This window comes from Ctenopharyngodon idella, chromosome 10 (assembly GCF_019924925.1).
Source record: "Ctenopharyngodon idella isolate HZGC_01 chromosome 10, HZGC01, whole genome shotgun sequence".
Lineage (NCBI taxonomy): Eukaryota > Metazoa > Chordata > Actinopteri > Cypriniformes > Xenocyprididae > Ctenopharyngodon > Ctenopharyngodon idella.
In genome coordinates this window covers 9,519,554-9,544,060 of record NC_067229.1, presented here as the reverse complement: position 1 = coordinate 9,544,060, position 24,507 = coordinate 9,519,554, and the positions used below count along the sequence as shown (strand labels likewise).

The window sequence follows — 24,507 nt, the reverse complement described above, 5'->3', positions numbered from 1 at the left end:
TGGCAGAATGCGAATACAACAATGACATGATGAATTTTCTAATTGCCGTATGACGTCATCTATCGGCATTTAGCGGCATATATATATATGGCATTAAAAAATGTAAAAATTGGCATTAAAAAGCATTAAATTAGATTTGATGAAACCCTGATATATAACACAACGACTTACCTTGTTTCCTTCCTCACACCGGGTGACCATGACAATAATGGATGACTTTTGCTCCCAAACCATTCGCCAGAAATCATCAATAGTCTCATCTTTGGGTCCTGGAAAATACGTCCAACAACAATTAAAATGTAGCTATTATTTAAACTTCATATGGCAGTTTATTATCACATTTAATAATCTTAATTGTTGCCGTAAACAATTTCCCTGCATTTTATGTTTGCCAAGCAACAGTAATATTGAAAATGGGGTCAGCCTGTGCGTTCATTGGCCACTCTGAATGTGCCTCAGCCAATCACAATTTAGAATGATAAATATCCATTTAATAAGAGGATTTATACCTTGGGCTGCAATGTATTTCTTCGGCTCTTGATATCCCTGTATGGGAAGAAAAACAGTTATATAAATTATAAAGTCATAAATTGTTAAAGTGATTCTTGTGCTTTGGAATGTGTGTTTATATGACCGCACCTCGATGAAGCTGGCATTGATGTATTCTCGTTCACCTCCAGTTGTGAGAGGAACGCGATTATAGTCATCTACGAATTCAAGCATAAAACAATACATTCTTAGATCGAAATATGAAAACTACTCAAGGAATTGTGGGTAAACAGATGTCTTTATGAATACTGGAGTGATATTTACAAGGCAGAATGTCAACGTAGCGGTTCTTGGACTGGTTTTCTTGTTTCTTTGCCTCTTTGATGGTGTAATTGGAGAAAATTCGGGGAATGCTCTGAGGAGAAGCAGAATCTGAATGCATTTCTCATTACATTTAAACAGAAGAAGCAGAATTATCATTTAGAGAATCACCTGAAACTCATCCATAAACAGACGGCCCTCATCAGCGATCTTGCTCTTGTAAGCTTCTATTAAATTGTCTGCGTAGATGGGCTCAACTGGGCGCAGGGGTTCTATGAGAGGAGATGGAAAACCAAAGGGTTCTTCTCAAAGTAATTTACTTTCAAAATACACTGAAATGACTTTGATAGGAGCTAATTACTTACGTGTAAGAAGAATCTCTTCATCTTCAGCATTGCTGTGGTGAGAAATCCCATCAGAAAATTAGATGAACATTTAAAGCTGAGCATAATTTTGTGGTGTACAGAAAACACTGTGATAACAGAGTTCAGAGAGCAGCTGGGAGAAACTGTGACACTCACTGCTTTCGTTTGAGAAGGTAAATTTTGAAGAGCACAAAGAGCAGCGCAATTGATGTCAAAACAATTAGGAATGCCAGGAATCCAATGACAGCCTTGTCGTTGTCTATGGGAAGAACATATTTGAGGATGAACTTGGGTTTAATAAACTGTTTACAATATTTCAAACAATTAAAGGTGCAATCTGCAATTTATTACTGATTAAAAAAGGTTTACCACCAAGAAATGAATGATTAGAATCATGTACACTCTCATGAGATGAGATCCAGTCATATTAGCGGCCTAATAAAGGCATGTTATTTTACAAAAAAAATTTGAGGTCACGTTGAGATCACATGACAACCCCAATTCTTTATCTTGGCAACCCCTATGCTTTTGAACACTTTTGAATGCTTGCGGAATATGAAAATATAAAAATTGCAGAAACCGGTTGCCTTAAAAATAGCAAGTAAATTAGCTCATCATTTTTGAGTTGATAAAACATACTACCACTTAGTAGAGGTAACTAGAGTTTACTTGAGTATAATTGGTAAAAAAAAATTACAAGTTAAGTATTTAGTTCAGTCAACTTAAAGATTTAAATACCTTAAACTCAAAAGTGTTTTTTTATTTATTTATTTTTTTACAAGCTAGTTCACATTACTAGACAATTATGTGGAAACTGATTGCCTTAAATTTCTCAAGCATGTTTTGCTCAAAGTTGTAAGTTGTTAAATTCCAATTCTCACTATTAACTATTACCTACAACCTTTGTCTCAATAAACGCCTAATTACTGCTTATTAATAGTTAGTAAGGTAGTTGTTAAATATATTGGGTAGGATTAGGTATGTAGAATATGGTCACAGAGAATAAGGAATTAATATGTGCTTTATTAGTACTAATAATAAGCCAATATCCTAGAAATATGCATGCTAATAAGCCACTAGTTAATAGTGAAAATTGGACCCTAAACTATATTGTTACTAAACAAATACATTAAAAAAAAGAGTGTTGGGACAACAATTGACAGAGCATTTATTTGCATTTATTAAATTGCAAACACTGTTCAAATTGTGGATATCTGAAATTTAATGGAATTCATAAAAAAAAAAAAAAACGGATCAGGATCACATAGAGTTGATATAAATAAAGAATTATTGAAACGAGAAGCATTTTGGATCTATAAATTGAAATCATTGGCTCCTAATGGTATGAATGAGAAATTAGATTTTTCTGTTTTTCTATAATGTGTTTATAAATTGCATTATAGCATATATCAAAAGAATATTCTAAGTGTGAAGACCAATGTTAATGTATTTCTGATTACTTCAATCATTGGGTATTTAACTACTGTGTATTTACTGAATTGATGTGTAAGGTTTTTTGGTCTAATTGGCTAATTAATGATTTTTCTTGATTGTGGGATCCTCTGTTATTTTGTTTGGTGTGAGATTTTTCTTCATGAGTATTTTGAACTTCATGAGTATTGTGTCTTGTGTTGCATGTAAATTGTTAGTGGATGAATTTACTAGGATCGTATTGTGTGAGAAGAATCGTTGTTTAACACAATCAAGTGAGTAATTTGTAACATTGTCCAATTTTGATGAGATTGATAATTATTTAATTGTTTAAATAGTGGGTGGAGGGATTAGAGCATTGAACACACTGAGGAAGGCCTTTGAGCCGAAACATCTGTTTTATTACCCTGTGAATGATGTCATAAAATATGAAATAAAGTGCCTAAAAGAATTTTGAGTGCGGATCACAGCTGTATTCTTTAAAAAATAAAAAATAAAAATAATCAACTTAATGAAGTAGTTAATACACATCACTGCAATGCAGTTACTGCTTTTTAAATAAAGCAACATTCAGCATATTATCAATGTTTCTTGGTCCTTTCCTGGACTGAAGCACAGGCTCTATTCTTCAGCAGAACGGTAACCTCACAAAACTCAGACACCATTTAAAAACCCTTTTAGTTGGGCTCTTGACCCTTGACTTTTAAACACTAGTTTTCCTCTGGCTGCTTTAACTCAGTGTTTATAAGACATTATGGCAGAAAAAGCTGGGGATAAACTTTTGGGTATTTATTGGTGGGGACATCATCATCATCAAGTATTCTAGTTCACTGATCTCATCCGAAGGTTTATTGCTGATCAAAAGTGTGTTAGGTCGTTAGTTGCATTTAAATATTGCTTTACAAACACCACTTTGATACTATAGCAAGAGGTCCAGCACTGTTGTGATTATCAGATATTTTTTTTTAAAGATATTGCGCACAAAACATTTGGAAGTACTACCATATTTAGACAAACACAAGAATCAGCATATGAATCTCAACAATGATGACATGCTTCATGCTGCAATGCATGCTGTGAACCATGGATGAGTTTTATACTATGGTTTCTCCCAGCATGCACTGCAGTGTGAAGCATGTCACCACTGATAAGATTCTGTTTTAAAGGGTTTCTGTATTGTCTGAGTTTTGTGAGGTTACCATTGTGCGGAAGAGTAGAGCCTGATTTATTTAAAAGGCAGTAACATTGCAGGATTTAATTAATATATATATATATATATATATATATATATATATATTTGCATATATATATATATATATATATATCTGCGCAAAGAATTTGAACAGTATTTGTAGTTTAATAAATACAAATAAATGCACGGTCCATTGTTGTTCCAACACTCTTTTTTTATGTCTTTGAGAAAAACATGCTTTCACATATTTGTCTAGTAATGTGAACTAGTTTGTAAAGAAAACACTTTTGTTTGAGTTCAGTGTACTTAAATTTTTAAGTTGACTGAACTAAGTCCTCAACTTGTAAAATTGACAGGAATATATATATTCCATTGTAACACTAAGAAATATGATACATTTAGCAGATAATAATAGAATATTAATATCACCTCTATTTGGGCCAGAATGAAAAAAGGTTGTTCTTACATTTTGTAGGAACATTTTTAATTGTTCTTTGACTCCAATCACCTTCCTTATTCCTGGCTGTAACCTGAAGTCAACAAATGTATACTGTGAAACACAAATGAAAACATTGCAATTCTACTAAGCCTACAATTTTCAATTCCATACATAACTCTTTGGCAAACATGAATGCTGACAGCGGGATTTAAATACCTCAATATCATATGTTGTAAGGTAGTAAAGATTTGAAAAATTAAACGAGCATGTTGTATGTCCTTCAAAGAAGTCGGTACGTTCTCCATTGTATTTGATTTCAGCATCGTATGTTCCCGGTCTTCCATTCCAATTATCAACAGAACCACAATTTATGCCAATAGAATTGTGAGATATGTAATGCCATTTAATTTCTGATGTGAATTTGGGATCTATTTAAAAGAGTGAAACAAAAAAACATTTTATACACACAATGGCATATAATTTACATACAATCAGCATTTAATTGTAACATTTTAAAATGCAAATCAGTAATAAATTGTTAATTGATTGTAAAGATTAAATGATTAACAGTACATATATATATTTTCTGAAAACGGGGGAAAAAAGTTCAAAGCTGATAAGGAAAAATTGTTTTCATATTCAGGAAATAACCGCAAAACGAAGAATAACACAATGAAGGAATATAGCATGGGACAGAAAATATGCATTTTCAGCACTTTACTAATTAAATCTTAAAATAATCTATATTATTTGTGCAAACATTAAAAGAGATATCACTTACTGGTAGAATGTGTCTCGCGTTCATTGAGGGGTATGTTAAAGGTTTCGCCCATGTACTCTGCCTCAATTTTGCATTTATAGAGGGTAAATGGCTCTAAATTACTTACAGTGCAAACTATGTCATGGTTTTTGCTTGTCCTATTTTTACAGATTTGCGCTGTAAATACAAAATATACCAGTATAGCTGTAAGACATTAAACATCTACTACCTGTACAAATAATCAAAAAGACCTTGGAGTATTTATACAGAAAATATACAGCTGCTACTTTTCAATGATTCTATATTGGCAAAACAACAGGAAAGTGTGAGCTGTTACAATTACCATTTGCAGCACCGCATTTAGCTGAATAACTTTTCCATTTAACCCCTGAGCATTTATCTCCCAGGGAAGAATTCCAGTATATCTCAAAGGTGTCACTGGATATATTTGTAAATGCTGCATTTTGCCAATCTGTAAAAGAAAAAAAAAAGAAAAAAGAAAAAACTCACACACAATGCAAAGCTTGACAATTCATATATAGACAATGGTTCACTCTCAACTCAATTCAAATTTATTTAGAAACTGCTTTCAAAACCATAAGAATGGACCAAAGTGCTGTAAATAGCATATAACTCTTAAATTATTGCAACCATAAAATAACAACAAATCACAACAATCAAGTCATACATCATACAGCAAATCTCTCACATTTATCAGACCTAATGAAACGGCAAAAGCCAGATGGAATAAGTACGTCTTAAGATAACTTTTGACAATTTTCTTAACTGAAAAACATTGCTTTCACAACTCCGTTTATATGGCGATCAAAATGAAAAGTTCTTCAGATAAAAACACATATTACTAGACAGTAGTCCATAAGTTTCAACCAGTCCTTTCTCAAGCTGTCTATTCCCAAACATAATAAACTCCTCATTTAGTTGTTGGAAGTTACTTGCAAACCACCCCTTCACTTCAGTCAAACACTTATAAAAATTAGCAAAAGATGTAGTCATCAATCTCTAAAGGAAATGACCCAACGCAGCATATATAAAGAGAACATAGTTGGACCAAGAATTGATCCTTGTGGGACCCCCCAAGAGATAGCTGCCGATGCAGAAACTAGTTTCTGATCTTAACTGAGCATGCTGTACCTACATAATCTCTAAGACATTCTATTAAAACATCGTGATCTATGTTATCAAAGGCTGCGCTCAAATCTAACAACATTAAAGCAACACCTTTACCGGAGTTAATACTTATCAAAATATCATTAGCACCCTTCAATAAAGCTGATTCTGTGCTATATTTAGTCCTAAATCCAGACTGAAAAATATTATTTCCAGTCAAAAAAAATCAACTAGTTGATTATGAATGTCTTTCTCCAAGATCTTATTAATATAAGGAAGTTTTGAAATAGGCATTAAGTTTCTTTGGCCATAAAACAAACGGGAAAAAAAAAAAAAAAAAAAAAAAAAATAAAAAAATAAAAAATATATATCCATTGGCCTTCTCAGTGACACTTAATTAGGCCTATATATCAAGTAATTATATTGGACACAAAACATATTAAAAAAATAAATATATTTTCATTTTGGAAAAAAAAAAAAAAAAAAAATTATAAATGCAATTATAAATATAAATGCAAGTTTAATTTGTGCCTTGACGTTAAAATGGAAAAAAGTTATGTTTATTGCACATTTATAACTACCTTCATGATGAAGAAAACTCACTTTTTCACAGGTTTAAACTCACTAATAAAACTGAGTAGAAACAAGAAATAGAGTTGAAGGGATGTTATAACAATGACAAAACATTTTAGTGTTTAATATTTTATTCACATTCATATAGTTTTAGGTGTGCCTAAATATAGTGTCAAAATATTAGCCTAATAAGTAGTAGCCTAATAAAACCCTCTTTTGCTAGTCATGACATTATTGGTAAATACTCTCAGGTGTGCAGAAAAGAAAGAATGGAAGAACTTTGAACCAATCCTGTTTAATTAGCAACTCACCGCATTTTATCGTAAACACATGATTATTACTCTTGATGGTTTGATTCCTGTAACGGTATTCTCCAAAGCAGGAATATTCTCTGTCAGGTAATAATGACACTGGTTTATTTAAAACATAATTTTTGTTCTCATCTGACAAAGAAAGAAGAGAAAAGGCATCCATGATTTGTTAGTCTGCTTAATCATCAAGGTAAATGTGAAGAGACAATATTAAAGATATTTAATTATACATTTCCAGTGACATGGAAACATTTAATTACTTACTGTTGTGGCTGCAAGTGATGTTAAACGTTTCATGACATTGTTCTGGTTTATTAGTCCATTGAAACTGAGATGGAATAGTTTCATTGAAGGTTATGATTGGTTTGACTGAAACAGAAACATTCAGTTAATTAAAATGCAGGTCAAACTTCTTACGCAACTCCAACAAATGCCAGGACTTTATAACTGACTCCATACCAGTACAAAAAACTACAATGAATTTGAATTAAGTTAGGAAACAGGATTCAGAATTAAAATTCAAGTACAATTAAAATGGCATGGAATTCACATATAACTGGAAGTGTTTTCATTTTTTTTTTTATTATTATGATACGTATACTAATAATCAGTTTTTGAAATGGCACCTACAGAAATTTGTAATATATATCAATATATTTAAAATATTAATTCAAAGTCATTAAAATTCCAATTCGGCCTTGTGTGTCATGGCCAATTCAATACAAATTCACACTCATGAACTGACAAAGAGCCAATTCAACAGCAAGAATGTAAATGGGTTTGTGCTTAATGATTATTCAACAATATTCTCTGAGAGTTTGTGTGTAAAGAGCAGTAAAAATAGAGCCTACTTTTCATGTTGAAAAATAAATGAAATAACAATACATCTATTCAGTTTAGTAAATACCAACCTGGGGGCACAAGGCCATCCGTTGTGTAGTTACATGTGTCGAATGTTATGTGCTTTTGAAAAGGTTTGCAAGAGTTGTTCTGTGTTATTTTAATAGATTCCAGAATCTGTGTTGTGTTTTTGAATTCTCCTTCAAAACACACACTGTCATTGGTTACAACAGTGCGGAAAACAGTTTTATTCTGATCTATAAAAAAATGAGACACAATGTGAATACATATATAATATCTATTCATCAGCAGAGTATAAAAATGTAGTATGTTCAAGTACTTGAAATATTAAAAATATTATAATAATAAAATGGATCATGTTATTGCTCCATTCTGTCAAAACAAATTATATATTATCCCCAAATATTTGAACACTTGAAAATGTATGACTGTCAGTGTATTATGCAACAAAATATCAGACCAGGAACAAGTGTGATTTAAGTGTCCAAATAGTTTTTGAGGTCAGTGTACAGTATGTCCCATCTGAACTTGCTGTTTGAGTATGTATTAAAACACTTACCACTGGATATAAAAGTCACGTCTCCATCGGGTTCGCAGGCATTTACACTGATGGTGTAAATAGTGCATGGTTTTAACCATTCAAACTTTATTTCAACAGCAGTCAGGCTAGATACACTTTTGACAGGTTTCCCCCTGCTCATTAATGTGACTGTGTACGTTTTGTCAGGGGAGCCATTGACGTTCACGACATGAGAAATACTTCCATCCCCTCTCTCGGTAAGGTTGTATTTACCTGTGTGTAAGTGTGCAGGAAACATTCACAAATTGATAACTATATGTTCTCAACAACAAAATTAAAGTTGACTTCAAATAGGGGCAGTGTAAACAAATACTCACATGGGCTTACTGTGGTACCTGTGAAAAGCACATATTTACAAGTTAGTCATTAGTTATCACAATAATCAGTAATCATTTGTACAGAGGGCACAGATAGCGTGGTGTTACCCATGCTGCTGGTGGTGAGTGCGGGTGAGGTTGAGATGGATTGCATGGAGGTGAGAAGCGTGATGGTGGTGCTTGGAGGTGAGGTGGTCTCAATCCCTGAATGTTGTTGAGGTGGTAAGTTATAATAAAAGAGTTAAAACTCAATGACCAAGATATTGAGGTACTGCAAACTCATTTAGCTCACTGTATTGCTTCACACAAATAAATGCATTAATATACAGCATGGCTAAACAGTGAATAAGCACTGATTCTGAATTGTTAATTTTAACTGTTTCTATTACACTGTTACCTGAGGTGCTGTTGGTGTCATGTTGATGTGAGACGAAATTACTTTATATTACCACAATAATTAGACAGTCATATCCAGTGATGCAACTACTCAAGTTTTTTTAATGAAAAACCACTGTTTTTAATTGAAAATATGCTATAATTGACATGAGTCATGTAATTCATTACTGAATGTAATGAGACAAGAAACGTTTTGCATTTTTTGACATATTAGACACGAATAAGAGTGAATGTGTGCATATTTTTAAATAAAATATTATTTGCAAATAGTTTAAACCGATTACTTCACAACTAGGCTACAATTAGATCTACAACTTCTTTTACCATTCTTATTTCCTGTTCTTTATTCGCTTAAATCCCTTTTAATTCTTTAATTATTTAATTCCTTTAAATAAAAAGACCAATAGCCCTCCCCTAATTATTATTTTTTTTAAATAATAATAAAAAAACAACAACAAAAAGTTCAAGACATGGTTATGGTCTTGGTTCACACATATAGAATCAGAAACATTCCCTAAATGCTAATGCATATGTGAACAAAAAATTTATCTTATAAGCTTAACAATATGCTTTTTTTTTTTTTTACATTAAAACATGAAATATGATATTAAACAGTGTTACCTGCAGAGAGACTGGTGTTTTGTTGTTGCGAGGAGGTGAGTGGGGGTGAGGTTGATGTGTTTGTCTGGATTTCTTTAGTATTATTCCCTAAATGATTAATGGCTATTAGATCAAATAAAATGTTTCTCTTATAAATACTTTTGCATAGTATGACATGTAAGAAGGTTGGAACGTTGTTTTGTACAAAAATATCAATACAAAAATGATTATTATCACCATAAACTGCATTAGTTCAACAATATGCTAATTTATTTACATGATATTGACTGAAGGAAAACTGATAAATTGATAAATAATAATAATAAAACATGAAATATGATGTTAAACACAGTGTTACCTGCAGAGAGACTGGTGTTTTGTTGTTGCGAGGAGGTGAGTGGGGGTGAGGTTGATGTGTTTGTCTGGATTTCTTTAGTATTATTCCCTAAATGATTAATGGCTATTAGATCAAATAAAATGTTTCTCTTATAAATACTTTTGCATAGTATGACATGTAAGAAGGTTGGAACGTTGTTTTGTACAAAAATATCAATACAAAAATGATTATTATCACCATAAACTGCATTAGTCCAACAATATGCTAATTTATTTACATGATATAGACTGAAGGAAAAAAATGATAAATAAATTGATAAATAATAACAATAAACATGAAATATAATATTAAACAGTGTTACCTGCAGAGAGACTGATGTTTTGTTGTTGCGAGGTGGTGAGTGGGGGTGAAGTTGATGTGCTTGTCTGGATTTCTTTAGTATTACCACATAAATGATAATGATTATTAGATTTTTTTTAAAAAAATGCTTCTTTAATACATTTTTACACAGTATGAGATTTAAGAAGGTTGGACATCACCCAATATTTGTACCATATTTTTCTTTTGTACAAAAATGTCAATACGGAACTGATTATTATTGCCATAAACTGCATTAGCTCAACAATATGCTAATTTATTTACATGATATAGACCAGGAATAGGCAACTTCGATAGTGACGAGGGCCAACATTTTTTCTCCTTAATGCAGGGGGCCAGATTACTAATCCAAACTCGCACCTTTTACTCAATTTTTTGAGTAAAAGGTAACGTCTTACTCAATTTACTTTTTCTTAAGGGAAATCAATGTACAATTAATATAATTAAAAAAAAAAAAGATTTTATGAACTTAAACTTGTGCAATTTTTGCTAATACAAAAGGGAAACTTTGACAAGCAATATTACTCCAACAAGCAAATGTAAACATCTCAATTGCATTATCTGTAAATTTGCAACAAACAAATGTACAGAACTGGGGTTGGGGGAATTGAGGTTTCTTATTGGTAAGATTTATTCTATCTATAATTAATATAGGCTTAAATGAAAATATTCTGACAGTAAGACTTGGTAACCACAGGTAAAACCATACATGGCTACTCACTACTACCATATTATATTATGATATGTTATATTGGCCTATAAAAAAAACACCTAAATGCAGGTAAAAACTACACACATTTTCACAAAGACATGAATTATATATTCCCCTACCCACCTAATAAATATATTGCAATATAAATGGCTACAACATATTCCACATTTCCACAATCCATGGTAAATTATTACAGTTCATTCATGGTAAATGTTTGTAAGTGTGGTGATTTTAGGATTTAAAAGTCTTCTATCTTCATTCATGGCATGTTTCATGGCATGGCATTGTTGGGAATGTTGAGGCTATTTCATCCAATTTAAAACTAGTTTAATCATCGAGTGTTTTGTGGTTTGTAACCGAGGGGTGTGTGTCGAATTGAAACGTTTCTTATTGGATGCCGCAACGCTGTTTAATAATGGTGACTGGGAATAAACCGGCTTCTTTAAGCTTTCGTTCCGTTATCCACTGGGCCGTGCTGTGTAGTTCAAAGTAAACTAGTGAAACACCTGAAAACAGCGCTATTTGTTCTGTATTTGTTGTTACTGACCAAGAAACAACTAGCCTACAGATGATTCAGTGACAGAGCGGTCTGAATGAATCCAAATCATTTCAGATAGTTATGCAAGCACGTTTGGCCGATTCACAGAAAAGAAAGAACCGAGACAAAAGAATGATTAATTCACGAATGATTGGTATCACTGGTTCAGTCGACAGAAATACGGGACACATAATAACTGCTGAAATATTCGCACGGAAAACGTTTCTCAGGTCAGTCGGAGGAGCGTGCATGGTATGCACAGTGCAACTGGAGGCGCCACTGCGGCCACCCAACCCGATCACATGAGAAAGCGCATCAATAGTGCGTGCATGTAATCTCGTAGAAAATATACGCCAAAATGAGTTTTGGCGTGCATATGATACGCACTTGGTAGTCTTGGGTAGGATTAGTGGTGTGGGTGCCCACGGGCCAGATGATGACTGGCGGGCCGGACTTGGCCCGTGGGCCGCCAGTTGAGTAGCCCTGATGTAGGATGATCAGTTCTTTCTTTTAATTGTATGATTAATTTGTGTTCGTGTTGCTAAAATATCATGTTTAGCAAGCTACGGAGAAACTGGCAGCCAGGCAACAGACAAGTGACCGATCCTGAGTGACAACGTCACTACTCGCATTCTAGCAGCACGGTTCGGCACGGTTGGCTAATTCCGGGCGGAGAATGGTTTGTAATCATGCCGTGCCGTACTGGGCTCAATTGGAAATACAACTGGAAGCGTTCCTTACCATTCATCCGTTCCGCCAGACGGTGGAAAGCGGATTTTATGAGCAGTGCAGTGGTGGAATGGCAATTTACAATAAAATCTTTCATTACAGATTTCGTTTCCAAACAAATCAAACATATGGGTGACCCCTTGAACTTCCGTTAACCATCCTGATTGGATGGTGAAAAAACGATTTTTACTGTCAATTTTTCATTTATTTTTGCTAATTTTAGTAAACATTCACATTAGCGTGCACATCCTACGCTGTTATTAATACGGGGATCGGCTTGAAATAGCGACCTCTCCAGGATTTATTTAGTAAATTATATAGTAACATTATTTAGTAACATTATAATCTGAACACAATCTTTACGTTACTTGCTTTTCAAATGTCCAGCGGGCCGTATTGAAAGACACTGAGGGCCGTATGTGGCCTGCCAGTTGCCCATCCCTGATATAGACTGAAGGAAAACTGATAAACTGACAAATAATAATAAACATGAAATATAACATTAAACACAGTGTTACCTGCAGAGAGACTGGTGTTTTGTTGTTGCGATGAGGTGAGTGGGGGTGAGGTTGATGTGTTTGTCTGGATTTCTTGAGTATTACCACATAAATGATAATGATTATTAGATCAAAAATATTGTTTCTCTTTTTACAGTTTTTCTCGATTGCTTAAACACTATAGCCAGGCTTTTGAACTAAAATTTCAAAACCACAATGCCATTTTGTCCCCTTGGAATTATAAGGTTCTATCTGCAGTCTGAGCAGTTTTGAGATATTGAGCTTCAAAGCTTTTGCATTCCATTCAACTTTGTAGATAGAACCTTTTTGTTTTCTAAATAAAAAGTCCCAAAATGTACACGCCATAAAAAAACATCACATAATGTAAATAAGTTGCCACAGAATAAGAATATGTGAATAATTCTATTTTGACAAAAATGTCAGATAGAACCTTATAATTCCAAGGGGACGATTTATCAAAAAGCACACGCATTTCCCTATACTATAAACACTATTTTCCTGTTTTGACATAGAATTTAGATTTGTTGAACTGTCACTGCAAAACTCTAGAGACAAATCCCATCATTTCTCATTTCCTACACCATGTTCTCATTATGAAAGCACTAGCATTCGAAATTGTTCACTCAAGTCAGCACAGCTTCAGCTCAATTAGCAAACAATTACCCAGGTGGAAACACTTAGGGCCCTATCACACACCCGGCGCAATGCGACGGCAAGAGCGACGGCACGTGTTTTTTGCTGGTTTCAGCCCGACGCAGTTACCATTTTCACGTCCAGCACCCACATTGTTTAAATAGCAAATGAATTAACAAACAAATTAATTTGGCTAAATATTTGACCAATATTGGCAATACACACATGTATTTAAACTTACTCGTCAGGTATGGAGTGTCTATATTCTGCTATGTAAACAGCAATCCGCCATGGTGCAAGCGCACCTGGCTTTTAAAGGGAATGGGAGATGAGACTCTGATTGGTCTATTGCACGTTACGCCCAAAACACACAAATTACTCATTAAGAGACTAGGTACAACCCTTTTTGACCACGCGCCTGGCGCGCCGACCATTTATTCCGTCATTAAACTAGCAAAAGTGGATTAAAACACGCCCTAAGTGCACCTGCGTCATGTGTTTTAGACCATGCGCTTAGATCATTAAAATAGGGCCCTAAGAGTCACATTTTATCACACACCAATCAGAACATTCAATAGATAGTTTTGGAACAATTGATCCAGAGAGACGTGATAGAAGAGGTCGAGGACACCAGAGAGAAGGAGGAGGAAGAGCAGTAGGGAGTGAAGGAAAAGGTGAAGAAAGAGGATGAGGATGACGAGGAAGGGCAAAAAGACAAGCAGTCTCGGATGAAATTTGTGTCACTCTAGTTGACTATGTCCCTGTCTATGGTATGACTAGAGGGGCTGGGCATTGAGTACATCTGAGTCGCTTCACCGTCGCCTCGATCATAAGGACCTTCAGGGAGGAAACAGGTATGTGTACACTTCATACTGCTCTCTACTGTAACTTTTAAGTGCTGTACTCTGTGTCATAGGTGTTCGATTCGAATCAAGAACAATTTTTGCAAATTCAGAACGATTCGATTCAAGAACAATTTTTGCAAATTCAGAATGATTAGATTTGTGACGATTCACATTAAAATTCGATGCAATTCGATTAATTAGATTTGATTAGGCATTTTTTTATGCAATCATAGGGTTATTTAAATGCTTCCCCCAATGTGGTAGTTAGGGTGCGAATTACACAGCGGCCTTCAGGAGGTCAGAGAGTAAAGGCAAAAAACAACCTTTTGTCCATTGTTAAATGTTAGTTCATGTTAGTTCTTAATGATGCTACATAACTTTATTTTAATAGACTAAAAATTGGCATTAAAAATTTAAAAAATACATTAAAAATTTACATAAAAATTTTAAAAGGCTTTAAAAGTATTGTTAGTTCAGGTTAACTATAGTGTAGGATAGTGTTAATGACTACACAACCTTATTAAAGTGTTCCAGGTACATTAAACATACTAATGCTTACATGGAGAGACTACCCTAGAATATCATGCACTTTCCCAACTAATCCTAAACTAACTTTTCTTCACAGAATAGTTATAAAAGCCCTCTTTGTTCTCTTTATATGGAACATTTTCCTTACGATGATTCTGAAAGAAAACGCGCTGGGTGTCTACTGTTGCTATAGTAACGAACGCAAATTTAATGCACATCTGATTGATAGATAAACCGCGCCCTCTTATTTCAGTGTTGTTAATGTTGTAGTTATTTCAGCAGTTTCATTTGTACATTCAGTTAAACAACATTGAATAAGTGGGGTTTTACTTCAACTGCTCAGGTAATGTCAATGGAATGACCCATTTCCATAAAACTTTAGTATTGTATCTTTTAGAAAATAACAGTGACATTTCCACGCAATGAAAGCATTTTATTTCAACAGTAGCCTAGTGACCACTCAATGACTTGACAGCTTTATCAATGGCTTGAGCGGTTTTACTCAGGACTATTGCTGTCTCGATAGAGAGCTGTCCTCTGCTCATGTGAATAGCAGTGGCCGTCCTGAGGAGAGCTCAAACGTGGGCTGCTCAAAATGTGTTGATGAGAGAGCTACAGACGAAGTGAAATCCAGTGAAAGGCGGTAAAGAGTGCAGCGCTTATCTGTGAAGGAGAGCTGTGAGTGCGTGAATTATGGTGCACAACGTCTCCATCAATTCGCGCGTGTAGTAATTTAATGTCTATATATTTTAAAGCACTGAATCGCTATCGAATCGTGATTAATTTGATTCTTAGCATTTACATTGATTATTGGCCGAAATTAACGATTCAAAAAACATGTTTCAATATCGATGCATATGCATCGTCAGGATTTGTAATCGATTCATCGAGAAAATGAGTGAATCGTTACACCCCTACTGCCTAGACATTTTAGTTGTGTGCCAGTGCTGGATCAGGCATGCAAGAGGATTTTACCCTTGCTGCCTGGCTAGGGCCAATACAGCCTGTGATGTTGAAGAGATTCTCTGGCCTGTCCCAGACCAAGACGGATGATGGGGCAGATTATTATTTTTGCTGTTGTTGTTTGGTGTATTGTACTGTACAGTACATTAAGGAATAAAAATGTGCAAATGTATACATTTGTTGTCTTTTGTTGTGTTCATCTTGTGAAAAGATTTTTGAGGTGGAGAACCACAAGCAACATAACTTATTACCGGTTTTTGTAGTATTGTTTTGAATTTATCTCACCATTGTGTAAGATTATGTTGTAGTGTGTGTTTGAGGGCTGGTGTTTCATGTCTGAGGGCAAAGTTCGGTTGCACCAAATTTAAATGGTTTTGTGTGGAGAGCTTCATTTTGACCTGAAAACTGGAATTTTGTGGAATTGGGTGAGAAGTTATGGATTTGTGTTTAGAGTTTCGAGAAAGGGAGGCATAATTTTAAGAAATGTGTTTAAGCAATCGAGAAAAACTCGATTACACAATCCAGTATGAAATATAAGTAAGTTGGATACCATGTGGCTACCCAACATAGTACCAGATTTTATTATTTAAAAAAAAATGTCCTTAAATCAAAATATAAAATGCATGAACTCAACAATATGGAAATATATTTATGCAAAATAAGCAGAAGAAAAACTGACAAATTGGTACATGAATAAAAACATGAAATATGTTAAACACACTGGTGTTTTGTTGTTGCGAGGTGAGTGGGGGTGAGGTTGATGTGTTTGTTTCGATTTCTTTAGTATTACCACATAAATAATTATGATTATTAGATCAAATAAAATGTTTCTTTTATAAATTCTTTTACACAGTATGAGATTTCTTTTGTACAAAAATGTCAATACGAAACTACTTATTATTACCATAAACTGCGATAGCTCAACAATATGTTAATTTATTTACATGATATAGACTGAAGGAAAACTGATAAATTGATAAATATTAATAATAAAACATGAAATATAATGTTAAACACAGTGTTACCTGCAGAGAGACTGGTGTTTTGTTGTTGCGAGGAGGTGAGTGGGGGTGAGATTGATGTGCTTGTCTGGATTTTATCTTTAGTATTACAGCATAAATGAAAATTATTATTAAATCAAATAAATTGTTTCTCTTTTTAATATTTTTACATAGTCCGGAATGGAATATAAGTAAGTTGGACATCATGTGGCTACCCAACATACCAGATTTTAACCAGATTTTTATTAAAAAAAAAAAAATGTCCTTAAATATAAATGTAAAATGTATGAACTCAACAATATGGCAATATATTTAAGCAAAATAAGCAGAAGAAAAACTGACAAATTGGTACATGAATAAAATCATAAAATATGTTAAACACAGTATTACCTGCAGAGAGACTGATGTTTTGTTGTTGCGGGGAGGTGAGTGGGGGTGAGGTTGATGTGCTTGTCTGGATTTTATCTTTAGTATTACAGCATAAATGAAAATTATTATTAAATCAAATAAACTGTTTCTCTTTTTAATATTTTTACATAGTCCGGAATGGAATATAAGTAAGTTGGACATCATGTGGCTACCCAACATACCAGATTTTAACCAGATTTTTATTAAAAAAAAAAAAATGTCCTTAAATATAAATGTAAAATGTATGAACTCAACAATATGGCAATATATTTAAGCAAAATAAGCAGAAGAAAAACTGACAAATTGGTACATGAATAAAATCATGAAATATGTTAAACACAGTATTACCTGCAGAGAGACTGGTGTTTTGTTGTTGCGGGGAGGTGAGTGGGGGTGAGGTTGATGTGTTTGTCTGGATTTTATCTTTAGTATTACAGCATAAATGAAAATTATTATTAAATCAAATAAACTGTTTCTCTTTTTAATATTTTTACATAGTCCGGAATGGAATATAAGTAAGTTGGACATCATGTGGCTACCCAACATACCAGATTTTAACCAGATTTTTATTTTTAAAAAAAAAAATGTCCTTAAATAAAAATGTAAAATGTATGAACTCAACAATATGGCAATATATTTAAGCAAAATAAGCAGAAAAAAAACTGACAAATTGGTACATGAATAAAATCATAAAATATGTTAAACACAGTGTTACCTGCAGAGAGACTGGTGTTTTGTTGTTGCGGGGAGGTGAGTGGGGGTGAGATTGATGTGCTTGTCTGGATTTTATCTTTAGTATTACAGCATAGATGAAAATTATTATTAAATCAAATAAATTGTTTCTCTTTTTAATATTTTTACATAGTCCGGAATGGAATATAAGTAAGTTGGACATCATGTGGCTACCCAACATACCAGATTTTAACCAGATTTTTATTTAAAAAAAAAAAAATGTCCTTAAATATAAATGTAAAATGTATGAACTCAACAATATGGCAATATATTTAAGCAAAATAAGCAGAAGAAAAACTGACAAATTGGTACATGAATAAAATCATGAAATATGTTAAACACAGTGTTACCTGCAGAGAGACTGGTGTTTTGTTGTTGCGGGGAGGTGAGTGGGGGTGAGGTTGATGTGTTTGTCTGGATTTTATCTTTAGTATTACAGCATAAATGAAAATTATTATTAAATCAAATAAACTGTTTCTCTTTTTAATATTTTTACATAGTCCGGAATGGAATATAAGTAAGTTGGACATCATGTGGCTACCCAACATACCAGATTTTAACCAGATTTTTATTTTTTAAAAAAAAATGTCCTTAAATAAAAATGTAAAATGTATGAACTCAACAATATGGCAATATATTTAAGCAAAATAAGCAGAAAAAAAACTGACAAATTGGTACATGAATAAAATCATAAAATATGTTAAACACAGTGTTACCTGCAGAGAGACTGGTGTTTTGTTGTTGCGGGGAGGTGAGTGGGGGTGAGATTGATGTGCTTGTCTGGATTTTATCTTTAGTATTACAGCATAAATGAAAATTATTATTAAATCAAATAAATTGTTTCTCTTTTTAATATTTTTACATAGTCCGGAATGGAATATAAGTAAGTTGGACATCATGTGGCTACCCAACATACCAGATTTTAACCAGATTTTTATTTAAAAAAAAAAAAATGTCCTTAAATATAAATGTAAAATGTATGAACTCAACAATATGGCAATATATTTAAGCAAAATAAGCAGAAGAAAAACTGACAAATTGGTACATGAATAAAATCATGAAATATGTTAAACACAGTGTTACCTGCAGAGAGACTGGTGTTTTGTTGTTGCGAGGAGGTGAGTGGGGGTGAGGTTGATGTGCTTGTCTGGATTTTATCTTTAGTATTATTCCCTAAATGATAATGGTTATTAGATCAAATAAAATGTGTATTTTGTAAATTCTTTTACACAGTATGAGATTTAAGAAAGTTGGACATCACCCAATATTGTACCAGATTTTTCTTTTGTACAAAAATGTCAATACGGAACTGATTATTATTACCATAAACTGCATTAGCTCAACAATGCGATCATTTATTTACATGATATAGACCCTCTTCAGCTGTACCCCCTAAATGATAATGGTTATTAGATCAGACAAATATTTTTACATAGTATGGAATATAAGGAAGTTGGACATCATGTGGCGACCCAACATAGTACTATATTCTTTTATTTTAAAAAATGTCCTTAAATTGAAATGTATTATTACCACAAAATGCATAAACTTAAAGGTAGGGTAGGCAATTTGTTTTTGTAGGCAACTTCTTGTTATACTGGTTGAAACTCTCTTTACATCCTAATAGCAATCAATAATAGAAGTGGTCTAAATATTAAAACATGTACAGACTTCTGTGGAAGTCGCACGACCAAAAAAATGTTCATTCAATCATTGAATTCGGTCCAAATGCAACAGCAGCCGCCTTTTACAGTTCCTTCTGAACCAAAACAACTAGCTTGTGCTACGTTCACGCCATGTTGTAACCGCAATTACAAGATGGCAAGCCGTGATGTTCTACCTTTATGCGTTTCTATGTCAACACTATCAATGCCGAAATTAATCTGCAGCAGTCAGGTGGTACAAGTAAGAGCTCTGTAAGTTGTTTATGCTCATTATTATTGCAATGTTAAGTGCTTTGAGACATGAGGTAATTTAACATTGTCTCTCGTGATGCTTTGCAGAATCTGCTCTGGCTGTGCGCGACCTGTGCATTCATGTGTTTTGAAGGAGGCGTGGCTTTGGAAACACTCTGAAGGGAGAGTGGGATCTCATGCTTTCAAAGCTACCCTACCTTTAACAATATGGCAATATATTTATGCAACCTGGTGCATTCAGATTTTTAGGTTCTCTAAACTGTTCTTAAAATTGGCTGAAGAAAGACTACTTTATCACTTTAAGTTTGTTCATTCACTAAATCCAAAATGCCTCATTCGGCTAACAAATTCATCAAAACAACTACAGAAACAAATTTTCAGTTAATAACGCAATACAGATACAAATAAAAACATGAAATATGATGTTAAATACAGTGTTACCTGCAGAGAGACTGATGTTTTGTTGTTGCGAGGAGGTGAGTGGGGGTGAGGTTGATGTGTTTGTCTGGATTTCTTTAGCATCATTCCCTAAATGATGATGGTAATTAGATCAAATAAAATGTTTCTCTTATAAATACTTTTACACAGTCCTGTATGAGATGCAAGAAGTTTGGACATTACATGGCGACCCATGTAGTATACCAGTTTTTTTTTTATTGTAAAAAATGTCCTTGAAATTGAAATGTATTAATATTATCACAATCTAAAAAAGGAAATAGGAATTTTAACATTTTTTCTGCAGCAATATTATGGACGTGTTAAATAGCCTATCACTGTAATATGCCTGTAATTGCACTACCTCCATCAAAATGAACTGGAACATCGCTCGATAATATTTCGAAGTGATTTCCGTAATTCTGACAGACAAATATTGTATTTATCTGCTTTAAAAAACTGTACACACTGCTAATAGTGATTAAAAAATGAAAAGGGGAGACAATTACATTTTAAATTGTGAAAACAAACTTGGAAAGAGACATGAGGATTTGGGGAGAAAAATGAGAGATTCTGCATTCCAGTGAATTATTAATCGGGATATCATAATTTAAATCAGTAGAGCAGACCACAAATGAACAGTATTGTCCTTTTTCAGCAGAATACAAAGGGGAATAAAAGAAAATCAGGAGGAAAAGAACGCAAGAGCTCTTGCCATAGATATTTTTGTTATACCCAGTCACCTTTAATACCACAAGTTACATTATTTTTCTGACATCTGGAAATAGAACATAAATAGAACATTATGATTTGAAATGATTTCAGTCTTTTTAAGTGGAACTTCCCCAAACCAGAAGTGCCTCTCATAATCTAAAACGCAGTAGGATCGTTAAGAAAAGGTGAATAAAATGAATAAAAAACATGAAATACAACATTAAAGGATTAGTTCACTTTCATATAAAATTTTCCTGATAATTTACTCACCCCCATGTCATCCAAGATGTTCATGTCTTTCTTTCTTCAGTCGAAAAGAAATTAAGGATTTTGATGAAAACATTCCAGGATTATTCTCCTTATAGTGGACTTCAATGGTCTCCAAACGGTTGAAGGTCAAAATTACAGTTTCAGTGCAGCTTTAAAGGGCTTTAAACGATACCAGACGAGGAATAAGGGTCTTATCTAGCGAAACGATCTGTCATTTTTGAAAAAAAATGTAAATGTATATGCTTTATATAAACAAAAGATTGCCTTCCAAGTGCTTCCGCCAAAACCGTACTTTGGTATTCTTCAAAAAGCTTACGCAGTATGTCCTACGCCTTCCCTATTCTACTTACGGAAAACACTGCCGCTGCGTTCGTTCCGTAAGAAGGCGTAGGACATACAGCAATGACAGCAATGACAACAACAATGACATTCAAAAATGACAGGTTGTTTCGCTAGATAAGACCCTTATTCCTCATCTGGTATCGTTTAAAGCCCTTTGAAGCTGCACTGAAACTGTAATTTTGACCGTTTGGAGACCACTGAAGTCCACTATAAGGAGAATAATCCTGGAATGTTTTCATCAAAATCCTTAATTTCTTTTCAACTGAAGAAAGAAAGACATGAACATTTTGGATGACATGGGGGTGAGTAAATTATCAGGAAAATTTTATATGAAAGTGAACTAATCCTTTAACACACTGTTACCTGCAGTAGGGCTGGTGTTGTGTTGTTGCGAGGGGGTGAGTGAGGGTGAGATTGATGTGAGAGTCGGTTTTAGTGTAGAAATGGTCCCTTTATGATAATGATCATTTGATCAAATAAAATGTTACATTTATGTAGAGAATATGAATAAAAAGATGAAATATAATATGAAGTAATTTAATATAAATATGAATGAAATATTTAAATATTAATAAGAGCTGAATTTTATTTAACAAATATTGTACTAGGCTTTTTGCACAAAAATACCATCACTTTAGTGGTTGCATGTCACCAATAAAAGGTACTATAAATAGATATCTGTGATATATGTTTTAATATTTAAATATAAATGTATACAAATATTTTTACCTTCAAAATGAATTAAGGTAAATTCATTCCGAATGAACTGGAATTTTGGTTAACAAAAATAAATGATTAATATTAATATATTGCTGGATTTTAAATGTGAAGCCTACATAGTCTAAATGGATTTGCTTGGGTCTCAAATAATAAATAAATAAATAACACCTCTTGCTCAGTGATGGTGTGCTTGTAGCACGGCATGATGGGAAGATGGAGGTCAGAGTGTGAGAGATTGTGAGTGAGAGAATAATAATAATGCAGGAGTGTGAGTTTGATGATGTGATGTCAGCTTTACCTTCTGTGGCAGGTGCAGTTTGGTTTGATGTAGAGATGAGAGTGGAGGTTGACTGAGTGTCTAATGATGGATTGACAGCATGAAAGAATATGCAAGCATATCATATATATTTCTGACCCACAAGTTCAAATCAGGCATCAGTGTCAGCATAAGAAAAATAAAGTGACACTTACCGTTAACGGGCGATTTTGAGTCTGTTGAAAGTGCAAGATAAAATCTTATTAATTAATGTCATCAGAATTATATTATGCACAGCTGAACTTTTACCCCCGGTTTCACAGACAAGACTTAAGATAGTCCTAGACTAAAATGCATGTTTGAGCTGTTTTAACTGAAAGAAACTTGTACTGACAAGTCTAAAAATTTGTCAGTGCCATTGTTTTGTCTCAAGATGCACACCAGTAATGTTTTTTTTTTTTCTAGGGCATGTTTATAAAAGCAACTTAAATACCCTAATTGAAATCAGGCCTAATCCTGGTTTAGCCTAAGCCCTGTCTGTGAAACTGGGCCATAGTCATTTAATTACTTCTGAGAATCAACAGAGTAAGCAGATTTTGTGCCAAGGGGAAGTGTTTCCCTGCTTTTTAAAAGTTCATAAGGCTTTTCTATGCACAATTATGTGGCTAGTTAGTTGCATTTTATTATTTGCATTTAGCAATGTTTTTTCCTGCTGTCAGAACAGACATATAATCCATCATTTGAAAAGCACTATTACAGAGGAATGTATAGATATAAGAGAAATGATGCTTAAGAATTTCTAGTAATGGGAATAATTTCAAAATACAAATTTCTTGAATACAACTTTTCTATGTTGGAAATGTTTTCAGAAACGAATTAAAGTGCCCCTATTATGCTATTTTAAAGGTTCCTAATTTTGTTTTCGAGGTCTCCTACAATAGGTTTTCATGCATCCAAGGTAAAAAAACAAACAAACAAACAAAAAAAAAACATTACATTTCTCAGCCTGTCTGTTGTGATTGGTCTACCATGAGCTAAACAGGTTCTAAATGGGGGGCAGTCGTGGCCTAATGGATAGAGAATCGGACTTGTAACCCAAGTATGGAATTTGTGACATGTCACTTCATGTCACTTCACTAAATAGTGAGGAAATGTTTTGATCGCCAACTTGTGACTGGCTGCAGTATAGTTCATAAACCCCACCCTCTTCATGTAATTTTTTTAGGTCGTTCTTATCACGCTGACATATGTTCAAGTGTTTGCTTTTCCAATAAGTTTGGTTTTAGTTAGTTAGTTTAGTAGTGCTGTGAAAATGGGGTGCAATGTCTGAGGGAGTATATAGGTGGGATATACAGCTCCACCTCAGGATCACTGCAGACTCAGATACAAATACAGTGTTTGAGGGTCAAAGGAGACATTGTTTGCTAGCAGCCAATAAAGACCATACAGCATTATGCAAATTTGCTACAAACGTAGGTTTGAGCAGTAGGTAAGACTGGAATTACTGATGACTCGTTTCAGGCAGTACAGAATCGGTTCTTTCTTTTAGGAGACAAAGGGCCCTATTTTAACATTCTAAGAACATAGTCTGAAGCGCACGGTGCAAGTGCACTTAGGGCATGTACGAGTCCACTTTTGCTAGTTTAACGAAGGGAAAAATGGTCGGCGCGCCCGGAGCATTACAGTCAATTTAGAGTCTATTTCAGTTTGTTCAAAATAGCAACACGCCAACAATGTGCCTGAACACACTGCGTTTTCAGACCAGCACA

The 24,507-nt window shown here is 33.8% G+C and overlaps 1 protein-coding gene and 1 long non-coding RNA gene across 51 annotated transcripts in view; one reads left to right on the top strand and one right to left on the bottom strand.

The window, feature by feature from the left end:
* ptprc (protein tyrosine phosphatase receptor type C) overlaps positions 1-24,507 on the bottom strand; it is a 33,907-nt gene that overhangs the window by 7,217 nt on the left and 2,183 nt on the right. Inside the window, exons 3-28 of one of the 50 annotated variants that reach the window (XM_051910806.1) lie at positions 22,954-22,974; positions 22,781-22,840; positions 20,443-20,529; positions 19,169-19,258; positions 18,802-18,876; positions 18,436-18,510; positions 18,069-18,143; positions 17,702-17,776; positions 10,122-10,193; positions 8,876-8,971; positions 8,768-8,785; positions 8,430-8,663; positions 7,921-8,106; positions 7,274-7,378; positions 7,010-7,141; positions 5,341-5,469; positions 5,019-5,174; positions 4,454-4,665; positions 4,265-4,328; positions 1,332-1,434; positions 1,176-1,207; positions 982-1,082; positions 814-904; positions 640-707; positions 510-546; positions 172-269 (exon numbers count right to left, since the gene is read on the bottom strand). In XM_051910806.1, the coding sequence (XP_051766766.1) occupies positions 172-269; positions 510-546; positions 640-707; positions 814-904; positions 982-1,082; positions 1,176-1,207; positions 1,332-1,434; positions 4,265-4,328; positions 4,454-4,665; positions 5,019-5,174; positions 5,341-5,469; positions 7,010-7,141; positions 7,274-7,378; positions 7,921-8,106; positions 8,430-8,663; positions 8,768-8,785; positions 8,876-8,921 (1,812 nt within the window). In that variant the 5' untranslated portion in view covers positions 8,922-8,971; positions 10,122-10,193; positions 17,702-17,776; ... (5 more) ...; positions 22,781-22,840; positions 22,954-22,974. Of the gene's footprint in view, positions 1-171; positions 270-509; positions 547-639; positions 708-813; positions 905-981; positions 1,083-1,175; positions 1,208-1,331; positions 1,435-4,264; positions 4,329-4,453; positions 4,666-5,018; positions 5,175-5,340; positions 5,470-7,009; positions 7,142-7,273; positions 7,379-7,920; positions 8,107-8,429; positions 8,664-8,767; positions 8,786-8,875; positions 8,972-9,784; positions 9,872-10,121; positions 10,209-10,461; positions 10,534-12,975; positions 13,048-17,335; positions 17,411-17,701; positions 17,777-18,068; positions 18,144-18,435; positions 18,511-18,801; positions 18,877-19,168; positions 19,259-20,442; positions 20,530-22,780; positions 22,841-22,953; positions 22,975-24,507 lie in introns of those variants that run through there. The other 49 variants (XM_051910805.1, XM_051910803.1, XM_051910807.1 and 46 more) reach the window with 49 other exon arrangements.
* Positions 9,788-10,572, top strand: LOC127521520 (uncharacterized). Its single transcript, XR_007932383.1, has 2 exons — positions 9,788-9,940; positions 10,286-10,572. It is a non-coding gene; the product is annotated as an uncharacterized LOC127521520 (long non-coding RNA).